The sequence below is a fragment of the Hyperolius riggenbachi genome, chromosome 3, assembly GCF_040937935.1.
Source record: "Hyperolius riggenbachi isolate aHypRig1 chromosome 3, aHypRig1.pri, whole genome shotgun sequence".
Classification (NCBI taxonomy): domain Eukaryota; kingdom Metazoa; phylum Chordata; class Amphibia; order Anura; family Hyperoliidae; genus Hyperolius; species Hyperolius riggenbachi.
Window position 1 is genome coordinate 136,188,318 of NC_090648.1, and position 22,159 is coordinate 136,210,476.

The window sequence follows — 22,159 nt, forward strand, 5'->3', positions numbered from 1 at the left end:
CTGCCTCGGCAGAACAGCTAATTTGGAAACATGTTAACCCTATGTTAACCCAGGATGTTAACCCTATGTCTGCTTCCATGAAAGCAGGGAGTAGACACACTGCAGATGTATTGCAGGATTTGTAACAGCTGTAACAAATGAAAATTCCCTATGAGTAACATGTAGTCATTCACTTTCCCCATCGCTGATAGATTTTGTCTTCAGTGCATGCGCCAAACAGGTTGGGCCCATTAGAGCTGCTTCAAATGGTGACTCACACAAAGGTGACAAGTCTGAATAGTCATCATCCGATCTGCTTATCATTACGGTCAGCTTCAGCCAAGCCACTCATTCCCCTTGTGCACAATGACCGGCCGGCATCGTTTCATGTCTCCAGCCTTCTAACAATGACACTTGATAAAATATCCTAATATATTCTCCAGCAGCTGGTCTTCTAGTCCTAGTCGCAGTGTTATTTTTATATTTAATTACAGGATTTAAAGCCTTTCCCTCTTTTTTGCTTTTTATTGCTGGAAACTTTTCAATAAGATTCAGAATAAAAAGCCTCTATGTTGCCCTCTGTTAACTACTTGTAGTTAAGCTATAAAATGAACTTGGACAACATTGTATGGCCCGGCCCATAGAGGTTATAGACATCCCTTTGGTGCTTATAGTAGTATATGTATCCATAAAAGAAGAGAGCTCTGTATTATATCGCTCCTATGCAGCTGAAGGGCTTTATAGTTCCTCACAAGCTTTCCTCTTTCACTCATTGCCCTTTCCTGGAATGGAGAGTATCCTTGTATCCCCATAACAATGTACAATATGTCATTTGTTGTGCTGGGAAGCTCAGCCAACCAGTCAGATCAATGAAGCCCTGTTGTTGCTGACACGGGGGGCATGAGCCCCCTTTGATTTTTGGCTTTGCTTTGTCGTCCCGCTTGTCATACACGACCCTGTGGAAGTTTATAGTGCCTGAGAATTCTGTTCTCATCTGACCCTTTTCTGCATTATCAGCCCTCTTGGCATACTTTAATAAGAGTAATGTTCTCTACCCATAATGCCTTCCTCTGACCTCTATAGTATCACTATAAAAGAACCATGTTAAAGCGGACCTGAAATCAGAACTTCCTCTCCGCTCTAAAAACGGCATAATAACCTTTAAAGAAAAACATATCTTTGTTACAGCTGGTACAAAGCCTGCAATAAATCTGCAGTGCGTCTACTTCCTGCTTTCAAGGAAGCAGACATAGGGTTAGCATTCTGTGTTTAAAATTTAGCTGCTCAGCCAAAGCAGCCAGCTGACACAGCTAAGAGAACAAATTACAGTTGTGATTAGACACAGACGAGGGGGGATTTGACAGGCTGAACTCTCTAAATACATACAGGTTGCATTTCTCTATGTTTTCCTTTCGTCCTGTGCAAGAGTTCAGGTCCACTTTACAGATTCTTACTCTGATTTCGCTGTGATGATGGATAATGTGTTGTAATCACAGATTCATCATGCAGCTGTAAATAGATGAGACCAATTGGAAATGTGTTATTTAACTTGATGCTAGCCATATACTATTCAAATGTCACCCAATTAGGTTTTTGATTGTTATTCAATTGATGTTACGATCAATTGTTTTATGGTTGACGAAAGACCAACATTGCTGATCAATTTTTTATTTGAAAGATCATTGTTTATATCCACTTCAATTGACAATCGACCAGATGTTTTGTCTGAACGAATGTTTAATTAGGGAAATAAATTGTAGTGTGTGGCTACCTTTAGAATCATCGTCCGTGGTAGATACTGCATATATATATTCCTGTTTCACTGATCTGACTCTGTGTCCTGAACGCTTCCCAGACTCTCCTGCAGCCTAACATTCACTGCTGAGCCACTCTATTAGTACCAGACAAATAGGTTTCTTGTGGCCACACTTCTACTGTAGATGAGCCCATGTGGACTGGGCATGAGTGATTAAGGTTCGCACATGCCCAGTAGAACTAAGCGCTAATGCACTTAAGGAACTGCACAAGCAGCTTTGTTTTACTACCAGTGGCGTAGCTAAGGAGCTGTGGGCCCCGATGCGAGTTTTACAATGGGGCCCCCCAGGCACTCTATACATAACAATTGATACGGCGCACCAAAACCTGCCAATGGCAACTACAGTGTCAGAGGTGCAAGAAGGGGATGGGGAAGAGCTTGTTAATGTTTACCACTACTCAATGTATATATAGAAGTGATTATTATGAGCACAGGACCAATAGAGAACTAATACTGTAGTTGAGGGAGGGCCCTTCGGGGCCCCTCTGGCCCAAGGGCCCCGATGCGGTCGCTACCGCTGCACCCCCTATTGCTACGCCCCTGTTTACTACCCAGTCTGGGTGGGCTAATCCACTTCTGGGTGTGTGGCCAGAAGATGAAGGGGACCCGACCCTGGAATAGTGGGCTCTATGAGAATCCTGTAAGCTTCAGGACCTTCCATAGGCTTTCAAATACTGAGGTAAGTATTTAGGATTTGGATTATGTTACAATTGTTTGTTTGTTAGGGATTCTCCGACTGGGTGCTGCTTCCAGGGGTACCTCAACGTTCATCTCCATCCTTTGAAAATTGCCATCAGGTAATGCGACTACACATCGATATACAACGGTGCTGCATTACCAGCCACTTAGCCTTTAGTCCCGGCAGCCGTGGTTGAAGTTGAGAGAAATCGGGTTGGAGCGACGGATTAGTGCACTTCGGTAAGGAAATGTTTTTCCACCTACCGGGGGTCACTTACAATCTGGAATGGGTGCTGAGGTGATGCTGCAAAATGAAAGGGGCTGTTCCTAACTGCAGCCCCATGTGGGGAAATGTCAATGTGCTCTACAGATTGACTCTTTATTCTTGTCATGTTCATTCAAGGGGATGCTGTGTAATGGGGGGAATGCAGTCTCCCTGATGAACTGAAGTGGGGGATGCTGCATAATGGTGGTGGTGGTGGTGGGGGGGTCACTGATTATTTGGAGGGGGTGCTGCCTGATGGGGAGTAAGTGACTATCTGGATGGGGTAATGTTACCTAACGTTGGGGTCTCTGACTATTTGGAGGGAGGTTGCTGCCGGGAAGGTGCTGCCTAATAAGGGTCATAACGGCATTTTGGTACTTGTCTTTAGTTTTAAAATACTTTATTGAAAGTTTCAACTATAAAATGGCCAAAACTGCAAGAGCAAAAACCCACGCTGGGGCTATAAGAACATTTATAACATCCAAATAGAGAAAACATTCTATACAGAAACACAATAATAACACACAATGATCAGACCAAGAGCCCCATGGAAACAACATTCAATATATTTTATATTACATTTTATATTCGTTATTATTAGTTATATTAGTTAAAACTTGTGCAAACTTGTGCATAAAGTAAGAAAGTTGGTAGTTGTTTTTGCAGAAGGGTGCCTTGAATACATATCAAAACCCATTGAAGGCGTCCTCACCCAAAACAGTTTGAGAATCACTGGTTTATGTCATTAGTTTAATTTCACTTCATTTTTGATTGAAGTCTAAATACCCTAGTCTTTTACATAACCCTCCCCTGCTCCCCTATCCCAAAAATAAATAAATAAAAATGTAAGCTTAACCTTTCCTCTGCTACCGTAGTACTATCTATCAGTACACAACCCATGTGTTCAGAGGGTGGTTTTAGCCCAGCTCTGCATCCAGTAAGGGCTCGTTTCCACTATTGCGGTGCAGAATCGCCTGGATTCCACCGCTGATGAAATCGCTTGCGGATGCGATTCCCCATGCGTTTTTTTTGCCACGAATTCGTATACGAATTCGCATAGGTGAGGGTATATGCGATTTTAACCATGTCACTGCCTGTGTGAATTTATATCGGTACCTATGCGAATTTGCGGCAAAAAACGCATGGGAAAAACGCATGCGATTTCCCTATTAAATACATTGCATGCGATTCGCATGCATTCCACTCTCAGGCGAATTCGTTGGCTGTTTTGTGCGTTTTTTCACCGCTCAAAAAAACGCACATCACCAACGCAACAGTGGAAACAGGCCCATTCACTTTCATACCATGTGCGAATCCGCATGCGTTGGACGCATGCGGATTCGCGATAGTGGAAACGAGCCCTAAAACAATGACACAAAGTCTCATCCTTGTTGCACTTGGTGCAGCCCAAGCCCCAGTCCCAGACAGTGATAAGCTGATTTTAGGACAGAGTCAGATCTGTTACAAAATAAAAGCAGATGTGTATTACTGGCAATAGCTGTAACAATATCCAGTGCTAAATAAATGGGGTGTGTTTTGTGATCATTCGCCTTTAAGCATCGCTGTGTTATGGAATGCTGGCAAAGAAACTCGCATTCTGTGAGGCTAATTATAAGCAGTTGTCCACAGCAACTAATCAGGTTCTTTGCGTCATGTGAAATCTGAATCTTAATCAGTTGTTCTGGGACATTGTTCCATTGTTGTTGTTTTTTTTGTTATTTAATTTATTTTTTTTGGGGGGGGAGAGGGAGGGAAGGGGGTGTCCTCATTCTTTTCACCACCAAAGATGTGTGTAAATAGCTTACAGTACCTGGATTAAATCTACATATAGGATACCAATACTGTCCACACTTCAGATTCTCCTGAAGAGGGTCCATTTACTACAGAGTAAAAGTTCCCCCAGATGGCAAAATTGGGGCGGAACTTGGAGTTCTGGAAATATTTAGGCCCCTTTCACACTGGGGTGGTGTGGTGCACAGCTACCGCACTCCAATTTAAACCTATGGGGAAATCACATTTCCTGCGTCACGGTGCGGTGTACCGGAAGTCTTCAATCTTCCAAAACTACTTTACCGCGCGTGTCAGGAATATACTGGGGTGCTTATGATGTAAGGATAATATTTTCATTTGCCTGTCTGACTGCTATGTACTGTACTTCAGATGCGTATGTATGGGTCATCATCTGGCTTTGGGGGAAGCTGTACTTGTCTGTGTGACAGTGTGGAATACAATTACCCTCAGTTCCTGGGAGAGCAGGGAGCTAATTAGAAGCCCTATTGTCCCATTATACCAATCAGGACATAGTCAGGGAACTTCAAAGACCTACATTTGCATCTAAAGAGGACTTCAGTGAATAATGCTTGGGGTAATAAGTAGAGATGGGACGACGAATCCGGCGAATCCACGAATCCCTCAAATATTGGGAAATATTCGAGATTCGTGGATTCGAATCCCGACGCCATTTTCCACTTTACGAATCCGCCGAATCCCGACGCTGCATCGCCGTGCATCCGCCGCTCGCACTCATCCTCCTCCGACCCGCGCCTCCTCCGACCGCCCCGCGCCTCCTCCGCCCGGCCGCCCGCATACTTTGTATCAACTCACCAGTCCAGTGGAGCGCAGACAGAGCGGCAGACCTCTCGCTGACTTCCTGGTTCCCTCTAGTGACGGCTTTTACAATGACGTCATCAGTAAAAGCCGGTCCGGCCACTAGAGGGAACCGAGAAGTAAGGACGAGGTCTGCCGCTCTGTCTGCGCTCCACTGGACATGTGAGTTGATACTTATGCAGGGGTGAGCGAGGAGGCACGGGGACGGAGGAGGCACGGGGGACGGAGGAGGCACGGGGGGGGGGGGGGGAGCGACACCTACCTACCTACCTACCTACCTACCTACCTACCTACCACTTTACCTACCTACCTGCCACTATACCTACCTAAAGGCCCCCTATACGTACCTACCTACCTACCGGGCACTATACCTACCTACCTACAGGCCCCTATACCTACCTAAAGGCCCCCTATACTACCTACCTACCACTATACCTACCTACCTACAGGCCCCTATACCTACCTAAAGGCCCCCTATATGTACCTACCTACCTAAAGGCCCCTATACCTACCTAAAGGCCTCTATACCTACCTACCTAAAGGCCCCCTATACGTGCCTACCTACCTAAAGGCCCCTATACCTACCTACCTAAAGGCCCCTATACCTACCTACCTACATACCTACCTATACTTAAGGCCTTATACCCTGCTACCTATACTGAAGGTCCCTTTAACTACCTACCTACCTACAGGACACTATACCTACCTACCTACCGGCCACTATACCTACCTACCTACCTACAGGCCACTATACCCACCTAAAGGCCCCCTATACATACCTACCTAAAGGCCCCCTATACGTACCTACCTACCTACCTACCTAAAGGCCCCTATACCTACCTACCTACCTAAAGGCCCCTATACTTACCTACCTACCTACCTACCTAAAGGCCCCTATACCTACCTACAGGCCTCTATACCTACCTACCTACTTAAAGGCCCCCTATACGTGCCTACCTACCTAAAGGCCCCTATACCTACCTACCTAAAGGCCCCTATACCTACCTACCTACATACCTACCTATACTTAAGGCCCTATACCCTGCTACATATACTGAAGGTCCCTTTAACTACCTACCTACCTACAGGACACTATACCTACCTACCTACCGGCCACTATACTTACCTACCTACCTACAGGCCACTATACCTACCTAAAGGCCCCCTATACGTACCTACCTACCTACCTAAAGGCCCCTATACCTACCTACCTAAAGGCCCCTATACCTACCTACCTACATACCTACCTATACTTAAGGCCCTATACCCTGCTACCTATACTGAAGGTCCCTTTACCTACCTAAAGGCCCCTATACCTACCTACATACCTACCTATACTTAAGGCCTCTATATACCCTGTTACCTATACTGAAGGCCCTATACCCTGCTACCTATACTGAAGGTCCCTTTACCTACCTAAAGGCCCCTATACCTACCTACATACCTACCTATACTTAAGGCCTCTATATACCCTGCTACCTATACTGAAGGCCCATATACCCTGATACCTATACTGAAGGCCCCTATACCCTGCTACCTATACTGAAGGCCTATATACCCTGCTACCTATACTGAAGGCCCATATACCCTGCTACCTATACTGAAGGCCCATATACCTATACCCTGCTACCTATACTGAAGGCCCATATACCCACACATATACCTTGCTACCTATACTGAAGGCCTATATACCCTGCTACCTATACTGAAGGCACATATACCCTGCTATCTATACTGAAGGCCCCTATACCCTGCTACCTATACTGAAGGCCCATATACCCTGCTACCTATACTGAAGGCCCATATACCCTGCTACCTATACTGAAGGCACATATACCCTGCTACCTATACTGAAGGCACATATACCCTGCTACCTATACTGAAGGCCTATATACCCTGCTACCTATACTGAAGGCCCATATACCTTTCTACCTATACTGAAGGCCCATATACCTTGCTACCTATACTGAAAGCTACCAATATTGAAGGCACCCATACCTAGCTAGCTATACTGAAGGCACCTTTACCTCACTACCTATACTGCGGGCAACTATACCACGGATCGCACAATTCTTATGTGCAGGATTCGTTAGATTCGGGATTCGAAAGGTTCGAGATATTCGAGAACCTTTTTAGATTCGGATCCGGATTCGGATTCGAAGAAATTGTGGATTCGTCCCATCCCTAGTAATAAGACAATGGCAGAAGTGAAGTGTGTTGAAGTCCTTTTGATACCATTTGCTACCTGTGGAAATTGAATTATTGGTGGAGGTGCAACCTCCTTATCTTTGATCAGCTAGGAAGTACTGTCAACAATGGGGTTGTCACCTGTAACGTGGACTAGGGAAATCTTTTCATGTATGTGGGCTATTGTACATTTTTCGCAGGTGGATGTTAGATCTCTGGAGATCCAATTATGACTGAGGATGTAATTAAATCTAGCTCCCCCCCCCCCCCCCCCCGTCCACACAGGCTTACAGCCTCCAGGCGTATTTCATAGTATAAAACCGCAGCTAGGATAGCCACAACTTGTAGTTCTTGGGGGTAGCTCACACGGCTAGAACTAACCTGGTTCCTGACCAGAAGTGCGAACCCCCCGCAACAACACCAGATCGATACGCTGGTACGTTTATTTCCCGTTTATTTTGGTAAGCAAAATCGCTTTGTGTGTTATCTTTGTAACTTTTATCTTGTAACTATTTTTACTTTGTTTTTTGTAATCTTTTTGTATATATTAAGTTCTGCACTGTTCTATGTTTTTCTAGAATATTAAATTATTATTTAATAAGTTTGACTTCTGCCGTACTAAACTAACACTCATAGCCTAGAAGAGACTGAAGTGTAACCGTGTATAAGTTCATGCCTAATTGTACGCTTGAGCAACACTACCGTATGAAATTGTAATTGCATTGTGTGTGGGGGCGTTTGTCATACGTTGGCCTAAGCGCGCAGCTGACCCAACGTACGAACAACGCCAGTGCGAGTAGCGACAGCAGAGTGGCTAACAGTATCGTTCGGAACGACTGTGAGTGGGTCTTTGCTTCACGACAGTGTAAGATTGCAACTGTGTGTGTGTGTGGGTGCGTGGCGTTCCCGTATTTGGCCTAAGCGCAAAGCTGACCCAAATACGAAAACGCAGATTGCGTATTGAGCACTCGATAGCTGAGTGAACGTGTCTAGCAACGCTAGTGGTGGCAGTGGGAAGTGTTTGAGGGGTTCCAGCCTTGGTTGTAGCTTAAATAAGGCTGTTCCCCGCTTAATCTGGTCAAACCCGCAGTCGGGAACCGTATACGCAGGCGTGCCGCGGGCCGGTTCCTGACATAATTGGCTGGCAGTGGTGGCATCGTTTGGTACATTAGTACGCAGTTTAGCTCGCTATTCTGAGTACTAAAGGCTGGAAGCTTGCTAGAAGCAACTAGCCTACAGAAGTCTACTCAGTGCAGAATCTATATACTTTTTTTTTTTTGTTCAAAGATACACACTTGGTGTTTGCTTTCCCTCCCCCCCCTTTTTTCTTTTTATTTTTTGCAACACGATGGCTCAGAAAGCATCCAGCTATGCAAGGCAAAACAAAGAGATGCTACTCAACCTGTGTGAGCACAGAGGCATCGAGACGGTGAGCGGCCAGACTAAGGAGCAGTTAGTTCGTGCGCTCGAGGAGCATGATGAGGCAGAGCAAGCCCGTGCTTCAACGTCAGCGGGTGCAGCTCACGACACGACAGAGGAGGAATCGCTCCCGCCACAGAATGCGAGTGGAGACGATGTCCTGGATGATCCACCGAACACGGAGATGACATCTCTGGAAGCTGATCTACAGCTACTGAACTCGGCCGATCCTGAACTGCGCCTAAAGCTGATCCTACTGCACCGACAGGCAGAGAAGGAACAAGCGGCACAGCGACTCCAGGCCGAGAGGGAAAGACTCCAGGCCAAGAGGGAACAAGCTGCCCAGCGACTCCAGGCCGAGAGGGAAAGTGCTGAACGGCAACACCAGCTGGAGCTGGCTAAACTTCAGCAGCAGAACCGGTCTGCTGGACCCGCAGAACGCGAAGGTGAGCGAGTCCACAGAATCCCCCTGGATAAGTTCCCCGCTATGGACAAAGACTCTGACATAGACACTTTCCTACAGGGGTTTGAAAGGACTTGTCGGCAGTATGGGGTGCCCCGTGAGCAGTGGGCAAGATACCTCACACCAGGGCTGAGAGGCAAGGCCCTGGAGGCGTTTGTGAGTCTCCCCCAGGAGGAAGAAACAGACTTTGAGGCGATTAAGAAAGCCATTATTGCGCGATACCACCTCACGCCAGAGGTGTATCGCAAACGTTTCAGGACAGTGCAGCGAGGTCCTAATGACAGCTACCTGGATCATGCTTGCAACCTGCGCACTGCCTTCCAGCAGTGGTTAAAAGGACTGTCGGTTGAAACCTTTGATGCCCTGCAGGAACTGATGATAAAAGACCAGTTCCTACACACCTGTCCTGTTGAGGTCCGGCTGTTTGTGCTGGATCGAGAACCAAAGACAGTGGATGAGGCTGCGGAAATGGCCGATGCCTACACCGCCCATAGAGCACCTGAGTCCCGGAGGACTACTACGCCCAGCTGGAGAGGAGAACAGAGGGCTAAACCTGTTTCACCCAGCACCCAGAGGAGGCAAGCACCGCTGTCTCCTGGATTCAGGCAACCAACCACTGACACTCGGAAATGCTTTGTATGTGACAGGGTGGGTCATATCAGCACGACTTGCCCAGAGAGGAAGAGGGAGGCCCCAAAATCCAGTGAGGCCTCAAACGCCAGTGAAGTCCCAACGGCATTGTGTGCTACCAGGAATGCCACTGGCTATGCAGAGAATCTGCAGCTTGTCACGGTTGGGGGTACAGTTGCCACTGGGCTGAGAGACACTGGAGCAGAAGTGACTCTCATACATCCCCAGCTTGTGAACCCGGAGCAGTACATACCTGGGAAAATGATTGCTGTCAGAGGAATTGGGGGTGTCACCCCCGCCATACCCACCGCCTTGGTCCACCTGGACTGGGGGGCCGGCAGCGGATTGAAAGAGGTTGGGGTAACCGACAAAATCCCCACCAACGTGTTGCTGGGTACTGACCTGGGACGGTTAGTGGCCCGGCATGAGCCTACTCCAAACCCCGTGGAGCCTGCTTCCCCAGCAGAAGTTCAGGACTCTTGCAAGGTACTGTCCGATAATGCTGTGCAAATGGGGAGTGCTGGTGAGGCCCCAGGGGCTATGGACTGTTTGCTAGGAGCCAGCCCTAGTGATTCTCCAGTGCCTAGGCCTGGAGTGGGACATGTTGATACAAAGAATGCAGAAATTGATAATGTCATTTATGACGCACGGACTATCGAGGCGATCGATGCAAGAACTGTTGATGCTACTTGTGAAGTGCTGAGTACCACTGTGTATAATGCTGCAGATAATGTTGATGTTTTATGTGAGGGCCCAAATGACCATATACGTAGGGCTGATTATGCTGATGTCACCTGTGTTGTGCTACATAATGCTGTGTGTCATGTGGACACTCCGTCAGCTGCCGGAGTAACCAGCGGCGCTCGCTGGGCTGCAGCAGGTGGACTGTCCACTGAAGGGGCAGATGGCACCAGGCCAGATCCTCCCCCTTCAGATGGTTTCAAGACCAAAGGCGATGTGATTTACGATGTGTGTAATGTGGGCGCTCCCTCAGCTGCCGTGGTAACCCGCAGCGCTAGCGAGTCTACAGCACAGGGACTGTCCACCGAAGTGGCAAATGCTGCTGGGTCAGCCACATCTAATTCGGAACCTGGCCCTGAGGGCCCAGGAGCCTCTCCGTCTGCAGCCTTCCTAGAATGTGTGACAGGCAGCACTGAGCTCTCTGGGGCTGTTCAATTTGACAGCAGCCTGGAAGAGCTCAGGGGGCTAGCCAGCAGGTCACCAGCTGGGAGGGGCGGGCTGAGAGGGTTCTGGGAAGTTATTCCCTCGGAGCTGTCCGGAGGGGAAGAGGCAGACCAGCAGATAATCGATCCCCAAAGGGACCGAGAGACAGCTCCTGCCACTATAGAGAAAGTGCGTGTAGCGACGGTTGGAACCCTCCCCCAGCTGCAGCACTGTCTCTATGGTCGCGAATTCACGGTTGTCACTGACCCTCATTCCCCTGGTTGGTTACATCAGGTTGTCAGGGGCAATGACACATTGCAGCAACCTGACCTAGCTTTCCAGTCCTGTAGCTTGGAGCTAAGGAATTACCCCCCCAGGCCCGGCCGTCAGTGTCGGCTTTGGCAGGACGATTCGTTAGAATCATCTGCCGGCGCCATTTGGAAGAGGGGGCGTGTCAGGAACATACTGGGGTGCTTATGATGTAAGGATAATATTTTCATTTGCCTGTCTGACTGCTATGTACTGTACTTCAGATGCGTATGTATGGGTCATCATCTGGCTTTGGGGGAAGCTGTACTTGTCTGTGTGACAGTGTGGAATACTATTACCCTCAGTTCCTAGGAGAGCAGGGAGCTAATTAGAAGCCCTATTGTCCCATTATACCAATCAGGACATAGTCAGGGAACTTCAAAGACCTACATTTGCATCTAAAGAGGACTTCAGTGAATAATGCTTGGGGTAATAAGACAATGGCAGAAGTGAAGTGTGTTGAAGTCCTTTTGATACCATTTGCTACCTGTGGAAATTGAATTATTGGTGGAGGTGCAACCTCCTTATCTTTGATCAGCTAGGAAGTACTGTCAACAATGGGGTTGTCACCTGTAACGTGGACTAGGGAAATCTTTTCATGTATGTGGGCTATTGTACATTTTTCGCAGGTGGATGTTAGATCTCTGGAGATCCAATTATGACTGAGGATGTAATTAAATCTAGCTCCCCCCCCCCCCGTCCACACAGGCTTACAGCCTCCAGGCGTATTTCATAGTATAAAACCGCAGCTAGGATAGCCACAACTTGTAGTTCTTGGAGGTAGCTCACACGGCTAGAACTAACCTGGTTCCTGACCAGAAGTGCGAACCCCCCGCAACAACACCAGATCGATACGCTGGTACGTTTATTTCCCGTTTATTTTGGTAAGCAAAATCGCTTTGTGTGTTATCTTTGTAACTTTTATCTTGTAACTATTTTTACTTTGTTTTTTGTAATCTTTTTGTATATATTAAGTTCTGCACTGTTCTATGTTTTTCTAGAATATTAAATTATTATTTAATAAGTTTGACTTCTGCCGTACTAAACTAACACTCATAGCCTAGAAGAGACTGAAGTGTAACCGTGTATAAGTTCATGCCTAATTGTACGCTTGAGCAACACTACCGTATGAAATTGTAATTGCATTGTGTGTGGGGGCGTTTGTCATACGTTGGCCTAAGTGCGCAGCTGACCCAACGTACGAACAACGCCAGTGCGAGTAGCGACAGCAGAGTGGCTAACAGTATCGTTCGGAACGACTGTGAGTGGGTCTTTGCTTCACGACAGTGTAAGATTGCAACTGTGTGTGTGTGTGGGTGCGTGGCGTTCCCGTATTTGGCCTAAGCGCAAAGCTGACCCAAATACGAAAACGCAGATTGCGTATTGAGCACTCGATAGCTGAGTGAACGTGTCTAGCAACGCTAGTGGTGGCAGTGGGAAGTGTTTGAGGGGTTCCAGCCTTGGTTGTAGCTTAAATAAGGCTGTTCCCCGCTTAATCTGGTCAAACCCGCAGTCGGGAACCGTATACGCAGGCGTGCCGCGGGCCGGTTCCTGACAGCGCGTACTTGCGCTGCTCTGCGGCGGACCCGAAGTCATGTAAGGCTATGGCGACGCGTGTAAGTCTAAATACCCGCTGCTGGTTCTATGCGTCATGCATGCGCGGAAAGCATATTTTTTGCAGTACACTTCCGCACAGGAAGTGAGCTTCACTTCCTGCTTGGCTGGATGCCACACAGGGCATACCACTTAGTATTCCCTGAAAGCCTATGTCTGGTGCACTGCACCGCCAATATACAGTGTGAAACTGGCCTTAAACCTTACATAGCTTCCACCCTACAACCTACTGGAAGAAGAATGGAATAAACCTGCAATCAATAATATGCTTTATCATTCAGTATGTCAGTATGCCATTGAGCTTATTACCATGGCAATCACACATCTGGTCAGTAACCATATGGAGTGCTTCTGCCCGAGGCCTGGTACATATAATACTTGGGCAGACTTTCAAGTAAATGATCAGTGATCAGAAGTGCCAAAACGAGATAAATACAGGCTTCCGACCCGCTTTTTTCTTCTGAGTGCGTTTTGGCAGGTTCCAGTAAGCATCGATGAGAAATTGTATACTGAGTAAGATGTATGGGACCAGCACATCGCTCAATAACTGCTAAAACTATTGTTTATCTGTCATTTCTGAATTCACTTCCTATCAACAGACAAGCCGAAAACTTTGATTCTATCGTTCATTAATTGGGAGTAAATATTAACTGCCATGTAACGGCCCTATCTATTTCAAGCCTTTAGCAGCCAATTTATTTAAAGGCGTGCACCAAGTCAATTTACTTTAGCAAATTTTTTATTTCTTACTTGTTATATTTCCTTGCTTCTAATTAGTTCTGCTGTAATGTGTATTTATGGCCCCTTGTCACAAGGGGGCAGTGTGAGACAATAATAGAGGACTTCTGCTTTCAGTTTCTATATTTTCTGCTAGCAGAGAGACATCAAAGCATTCCAAGAATTTACAGCACAACGAGTTCTGCCGACTGAGGTCAAGAGCAGTGAACCTATCTCAAACAAGATAACCCTATTGAAGCTGCTAATGCGTTAAGAGTGTGCACAACTAGCAAAGACGCATTATTAGTTTGTAAGCTCTGCTGAGCTGTTAGCATTTTTCATGGTATATGAAGAGGGCTAAAACTACATCAACAAGTCAGTTCTCACCTTAGAAGGAGATCGCACTATATCCTGCAGAAGGGTGATTTTACCTTCCTGTCAAGTGTTACATTGTCCAGATAGGTGGAGTTAAGCTTTGAAGATCAGAGGTCATCCCCTAATATTTATCATACTGTATATTATGATATTTTTCTCCTGAAGATCCTGTTGATGCGTTGTCTCCTTCTCCACGGCCATGATTAATTCCCTCTGTTTATTAGATCTCTGTATGCATCTTTCCTTTCATGCCTGGCCAGAATTAAAGGAACATCTTTCCTTATTGAACGCAGAAAAACTGGCTCAGCTATTTTGGCACAGTAGTGTGAAGGGTTTGTTGTTCAAATGGCAACAAAGCGAAGGGCATGCCTGGTCCTTATTTATCGCTGTGTCCAGAATTTCAGATTATCAAAAACTTCGTCATTATTCCGTCTGGGTAACAGGAGTCAAAGCTACGAGGCTGGATAGAGAAATGAAGACCTTTCACCGAGAATCAAAGGCTTGTCTCAGCTCTGCGCTGCTGGCCGAGGGGTAAAGAATACAGCAAAGAGCAATCGCTTATCTTGCCAATCAGCATAATAATAACATGCAGAGTTATATAATGACCCAGAGCTACATGAAAAACAAGATAACAGTAACATACTGCGTGATATAACACAGAAATATGTATCCCGGTCAGTGTCCCTCTTCTGAACTTAGAGCCTTCTGACCCCTTCATCCTGCCCATGCTATATCTCTCTTGTGACTGATGTATACAGCTTCATGAGTAAAGGTGGCCATACACACATAGATTGCCACTCAATGTGGCAAACAGATTGATCCTTCTCTGATCTGAATTTGATCACAGAGGGACTGAATACTTCCACACACTGCACATAGATAGAGATGGCCTGAATGGTTCACCGACAAACTTGTTCGCGCGAATCCCAGCAGTTCCGCCCCCCCCCCCCTTATAAAAGGCAGCAGTGTCGGCCATTTTCTCACTCTGCGTATATACAGCCCTGTCTGTTGCAGCTTGCCCTTGCTATACTGTTCCAGGCCCAGCACAGTCAGTGCATACCATTCACTGCATCTGTGTGACTGCACACTGTATTATACCAGTCACTGCATACCTTTCACTGCATCTGTGTGACTGTACACTGTATTATACCAGTCAGTGCATACCTTTTACTGCATCTCTGTGACTGCACATTGTATTAGTTCAGTCAGTGTATACCTTTCACTTCATCTGTGTGACTGCACATTGTATTATACCAGTCAGTGCATACCTTTAACTTCATCTCCCCCCCCCCCCCCCAATATTGACAAAATAACAGGCAGAGCCAGAGGTAGGCCACCCGCCAAGTCTGTCCGAGGTCATGGTGTTGTGATTTCGTGCGGCCCTCGACCAAAGTACAGTGTTCAGAAGGCACGTACCATCAACCCCCAAGATTGTCAGGACGTAGTTGACTATTTAACACAGAACACCTCATCTTCCTCAGCTTGCACATGGAACCGTGACATAGCTTCCTCCTCCTGTACTACCTGCTGATCCATGTATACACACGCAAGATATTTTCATGCACTTTATGCCTCCAATTTAGGAATGCAATGTGATTTCTGCCCATTTGGGATTATAACCCTGCTCTGCGTCAAATCCGTAATTTTCCCCGGGACTTTTGGCATGTATCCCACTCCGCCATGCCCCCCTCCAGATGTTAGACCCCTTGAAACATATTTTCCATCACTTTTGTGGCCAGAAACAGTGTTTGTAGTTCTTTCAAGTTCGCCTGCCAATTGAAGTCTATTGCGGTTTGCAGAGATCGTCGGTTCGCAAACTTTTGCGGAAGTTCACGTTCACAGTTCGCGAACCTAAAATCTGAGGTTCGGGCCATCTCTACACATAGATTTTCAGTTGATTTTAGCAATAAATCTACAGAAAATCTATGAAACTGTACAGGGGTGTAACTACAAATCATGCCCCCCCCCCTCAGCAAAACTTTGATGGGACCCCTTAATGTTTCCTTGCCTTTGTTGGGGACCCTCACAGCCTGTGGGCCCATCTTACAAGGCTCATAAAACAAGTGTGGCCATCAGGATCTTCACACCCGTAACATGTGTAACCACAGTGATCGGGAGTATCAGAGAAACGGAAGGTTAGTAGGTGGACCCCCTCACACCTCTGGGCCTCCCTGCAGTCAGAGGGGCTGCTCCCCTCTAGTACACTGTCTGATGCATTGCAACACTGTATACCCTTGAACTAGCACCACTACTCCGCAGCCCCCTGTTCTATCCAGATTTACCATTTGGATGATTGATAATTTTGATTGACTTTTGGCAAATATTGATCTGGCAGAGGTTGCATAATGCTGTGGGGCTAGATGTCCAGTGCAGGGACTGGGGCCCTTGCTAAAGTTGAAGGTCTGATGAATTTAACCCAATATCGACAAATTCTGCAGGATTATGTCCCATAGCATCAGTCCCATAGTTGAAGTTACACAGTTGTTGTATATTCCAACAAGACAATTACCCAAAACACGGGTCCAAATCTACGAAGGCTCTCATGCAGAGGGAGAGGTACAAAGTACTGCAATGGCCTTCACAGTCTGATGACTTGAACATCAAATATAACTGAACTGGAGGTATTTTGTATGGAGGAATGGTCAAAAATGTGGAATGTTGTAGTAGTGAGATGTGGCCCAGGGGTGACAGTGGGTTGGGGTGGGAGAGTTTGGATGTTCCAGTGTGTACTGTACTGCCTCTGTCTTAATATACTTATGTGTTTTTTTAACAGATACATTTTTAAGTACAATATTCACTGATAATGAACATGCACAGTTGGGTGCATCTGCCATATTTCACATTATGCAGCAAGCTCTGCACAGGGATTCTCTTTTTGCCAGGCTGTGCTGAAACAAGCATGAATGGAGTTTTATATGGGGAAGAGAGGAGGCATAGCAACAGAAAACCTCCCACCACAACATGCAACATGTAATTGAGATAGAAATAAGGATCAGCTGACAAAGGTCTCACCTGGTAAACCTTTTTTTCCCTAAGGGTCAAGGATAGGAGGTGTGGAAAAGGTTTCCTGCTACTTCCAAACCAAGGCCCAGTGAATTTAAAAAGCACAGGAATTCCAAAGATTTAGGTGGGGTAACTGCATTAGTTAAACTCCAGTTCTGTGTTACGTTCAGTGGGGGCGCTGCCAAACTGACGTATAGGCCATGTTGGATGCCCTTTGAGCATGGTGCAATGATAGGCATTCTCCAAGAACACCTCATGAATACGCCAGAACAGCAACTGAAAGCCTGCCCTGCCCAGAGTCTGGACTGTTAATTATACCCACCTTCTTCATACCTCCCAACTTTTTGAAATGAGAAAGAGGGACACTTAAGTTACGCCCCTGCCACACCCCTGATCACGCCCCCGTCACACCCCTAGCCACGCAATCGATAAAGATTTCATAAGAAAAATATGTTTTTATAATTCAAACCACACTGGTCCTTTCTATCCTGGTTCATTTTCCTTCATATTAACATTTTAAAATTAGTAAAATATCAATTTAAAGGATGGGAATAAAGTCAATCAAACACATTTTTTAGTAGAGGAAAAAAATAAAATAAATATATATATATATATATATATTACGGCCAGAACCCCTGGCCAGCCACTTCGGGTTCTGGCCGGCCAATGTGCGAAGTGGCCGCAGCGCAGCGGCCAATGTTAGAAATGTTATGTTTATGCCGTCTCACTGCGGCCAAATTTATGACAACTTGCTTAATTGAATTAAATATAGCCGGCGGCAATGTGAAGCCGCCGCCTTTCGCACTGCCTCTCTCCTCCCCCCCCGCCTCTCTCCTCTCCCCGCCTCCCATACAATAAGTAGCAGCCGGCGGGAACACGCGTGTCCCCGAGAGTCGTTCGTCGCGACAGGGGAATCCTGCCGTTCCTGCAGAGCGGGTGCTGGCAGAGGCAATGTCTGCAGCCTCCCCGCTCTGCTGCCCCTGCCGCGACGAACGACTCTCCGGCTGCATGTCCCCGCCGGCTGCTACTTATTGTATGGGAGGCGGGGAGAGGAGAGGGGGGGGGGGGGGGAGAGGAGAGAGGCAGTGCGAAAGCCGGCGGCTTCATCTATTACATTGCCGCCGGCTATATTTCATTAAATTAAGCAAGGTTGTCATAAATTTGGCCGCAGCGAGACGGCATAAACATAACATTTCTAACATTGGCCGCTGCGGCCACTTCGCACATTGGCCGGCCAGAACCCGAAGTGGCCACACTACGGGTTCTGGCCGTAACATATACATAGAAAGAGGGACAAAGTCCTGAAAGAGGGACAAATGAGGAGGTCATAGGGACTGTCCCTCCAACAGAGGGACTGTCCCTCCAAAAGAGGGACAGTTGGGAGCTATGCTTCTTTTTACTTGTTTTCAGTGGTCAGATGGCCTAATTCGTTTACACTGGGAGCTGATGTGTTCAATAGTATTACGAGGAGGAGTACAAGCCCAAAATAATGGTGAACTCTAGGCGGATAGCTAAATGAATAGCTAAACCCTGTATTATGTGAGCTGCATTACCTGCCTAATGATTAGTAAGCCTCTTCACCCAATCCTTCTATGAAGATGCATAGCACAGCCTGACCTTTCATCCTATTCTTCTCCAGTACAGTTAACCAATGATAGGACAGTGAAGAGCAGCAGGACACTGATGGTGCTTATTGCTAGTGCTAAAAATAGTTTTTTAAAACATATTTTTGTAGCCAGGAAATAAATATCACCAATGAAAATGTGACCTTCGTTCAGAGACACAAGTACTGAGCTTACAGGCAAGCTTTGTAAGTGCTAGGGGAGCCGAACACCTCGTACACACATTAGACTGAACTCAGCCAAGGTGGCAAATCAGGTTCATCTATGCGGAGAGTGTAGCGCATGTAAAAGTGCCCCCAAGTTCCCAAAATTTCAGAGACTTTACCTATACATCAAACATCTTTTCTGAAATAAAAAAAGGCTTGATGCTAATTAATTCACAAGATCAGCTTGTTGTACACGAATGTGCCTTAAAGAAGAACTGAAGTGACAATAACATAATGAATACATTTTTATTTTACTATATTCACTTATAAAATATTTAGTCAGTGTTTGCCCATTGTAAATTCTTACCTCACCCTACTTTACATTCTGACATTTACCGCAGGTGGTGACATCTTTAAGAGATTTCCGCATAGCCTACATACCTACAACCATTATACAGGAAAATTACTGTAAAAGAGGGTATCCTGAATAATTTACTGCATTATACTGCTCTTTGACTAATTATGCTCCTCCTATTTTTTGTTCTCCCAACAGAGACCTGAAAAACAATCTCATCAGTAGAATGGATCCCGGTTCTTTTCTTGGACTGCCAGAGTTAAAACGTCTGTAAGTATCAGATCCACCTATGAGAGATACCTCATACACAGACAACGTTTGTTCAACAAGTATTTATTTATACTTACAAATGAGCCCCAGACAGCTTTTTGTTTAAATCACCAGAAAAATATACTCCTCCAACAAGGAATCTGTAAGGCTTGGTGGTGTATTCTCCACAGTCAGCATGCAACGCATGAGCTGACGTGGAGGAGGTACACACACTAGCACAAGGAAACAGGCTATCCCTAGTATAGTGGAGGGGAGGACTGACTTCAAAAGGAGATTGTGGCGCACAGAGCCGGTGCAGATCCGATAGCCACAAACAATGCTTTCGCTATAACGTCTCAGCGCAAAGTAGCGCTGAGCGCATAAACCAGAACTGTGGAGATCAGGACAGGTAGACAGAATGAACGCTTGCTAGCTAGCCGCTACTTAGTGACAGCAAGCGTCCACAACAAGACAGACTGGAATGAGGCAGCCAAAGCGTAGCGGCGATGGCGTGCCTCACAAAGACAGGACAGGATAGTCAGGAAATAGCAGGATCAAGATAGATGAACGTAACACAGATAAATATACAAATAGTATGATTTCCTAGCGTATTACAATTACAGCTATCAATGAAACTATTTGTAACGTCTGACTAACATATGTATATATCGGCAATGAACCGATATATGACATAAGCAGGAACACTGACTTAGGACTGGAACGATACAGGGAACAGGACTCAGAAGGATACGCTATCTCTTCGCAGAGATGAACGCAATCCACAAACGGTAAATAAATCCACAAAATTGCGCTTAGGATCAACAGTAAAACTTTGCCGACGTGGTTCGCGTATTTAAATCGTTTGTGTAAACAATAAGTAAAATTATCCTAAAAATCCGCGCTCATATGCCACAAGTAGACCTCAACAGTTTACCACAGTGCTCCAATAAAAGTTCAGTTCTTTCCCTCCGGTACACTGTGTTGCATCCACGCTGTTACCAGTATCACTTTAGGCCACACGTCATATGCAAAGAAAGGGAAGAAAAAACACATATAGTGTAACACTGCGATTGCCTTAGAGCCACCACCTCCCACGTGTGGTAATCGCCGTCACCTCACTCCAAACAAACACCTAGTGCCAGGGACACCCCCCTTCGTGCCCGCACTCACCCCTGAGTCCTCCCAATTATCCGGAGGCAGGAATGATAGCTTTGGGGGGTCAGATGTTAAACTAGTAGCTCTGATGGCCCTGATGAGTCACTAGCTGACGAAATGCATAGGGCGGAGCTACGGCACTCGTAACTGGCAAACAAGGAAGGAGGAAGTAGTGGGGAGGACGCGAGCGTGAGAGTTGAATCCAGGACGGCATCTTACAGAGCGGTTGCCCGGGAACTATATCTGTATTTACATGCTTGTGATCTACCTCCGCTTGTGAGTGCAATATTCTTTACTTTTTTTATTAAAAGAAGATTTTACACTATTGTGGCGCTTTTTAGTTTTAGAGTTCTCTTCTGGAGAAAGTGGATATTACCTACGGAGTTTAACATCTGACCCCCCAAAGCTATCATTCCTGCCTCCGGATAATTGGGAGGACTCAGGGGTGAGTGCGGGCACGAAGGGGGGTGTCCCTGGCACTAGGTGTTTGTTTGGAGTGAGGTGACGGTGATTACCACACGTGGGAGGTGGTGGCTCTAAGGCAATCGCAGTGTTACACTATATGTGTTTTTTCTTCCCTTTCTTTGCATATGACGTGTGGCCTAAAGTGATACTGGTAACAGCGTGGATGCAACACAGTGTACCGGAGGGAAAGAACTGAACTTTTATTGGAGCACTGTGGTAAACTGTTGAGGTCTACTTGTGGCATATGAGCGCGGATTTTTAGGATAAATCTACAAACGGTAACAGGACAGGATTCAGAAGGATTCGTTATCTCCTCGCAGAGATGAACGCAATCCACAAACAGGACCAGGAACAGGATAACTAGCTCAGCACGGGTGATCAACGTGCTAGAACTGACTAGCTGAACACAGGATATAAACAGTTCGTGTACGTATATATCAGCGTCACTGATGTATCAACGTAACACGAATACAAGGAAAATAATAAACGTACTGGTATGCATATATATGGGCAATGAACCAATATATGATGCAAAACCAGCAAAGTATCTTTAGAACAAGAAACACGATCGGGGGCTGAAGCGACAGCAAGACAGGCTTAAACTGAAGCTATGAAAACCCGAGGAGTCCTGCAGGAAGCAGATCTTTATACTGAGGTCATCCAATGGGAGCAGACATGCAGATTCCCACACAGGTGAATGATAATCAGTCACAAGCTGACAGCAGGGAAAGGCAGACAAAGCTATGCAGCTTGCATGGAAAGAGATCAGAACTGCCTGAGCTGCAGCACTACTACTTCCAGCAATACCTGCTGCAGCAGCGATCATGACAGAATCCATATTAGATTAAATATTAATAGGAGGAAACTGGGATCCTCGACCCATCATACCAACAATGTGTAACAAAAGAAAAAGTAGTTCCTCATACTATAGATATAGTTTA

The 22,159-nt window shown here is 46.2% G+C and overlaps 1 protein-coding gene across 1 annotated transcript in view; it reads left to right on the forward strand.

Annotated features, from left to right (window-relative positions):
• Positions 1-22,159, forward strand: part of ADGRA2 (adhesion G protein-coupled receptor A2) — a 241,145-nt gene that overhangs the window by 155,942 nt on the left and 63,044 nt on the right. The window contains exon 3 of the mRNA XM_068274957.1: positions 19,548-19,619. Coding sequence (XP_068131058.1) covers positions 19,548-19,619 — 72 coding nt within the window. The remainder of the gene's footprint in view (positions 1-19,547; positions 19,620-22,159) is intronic.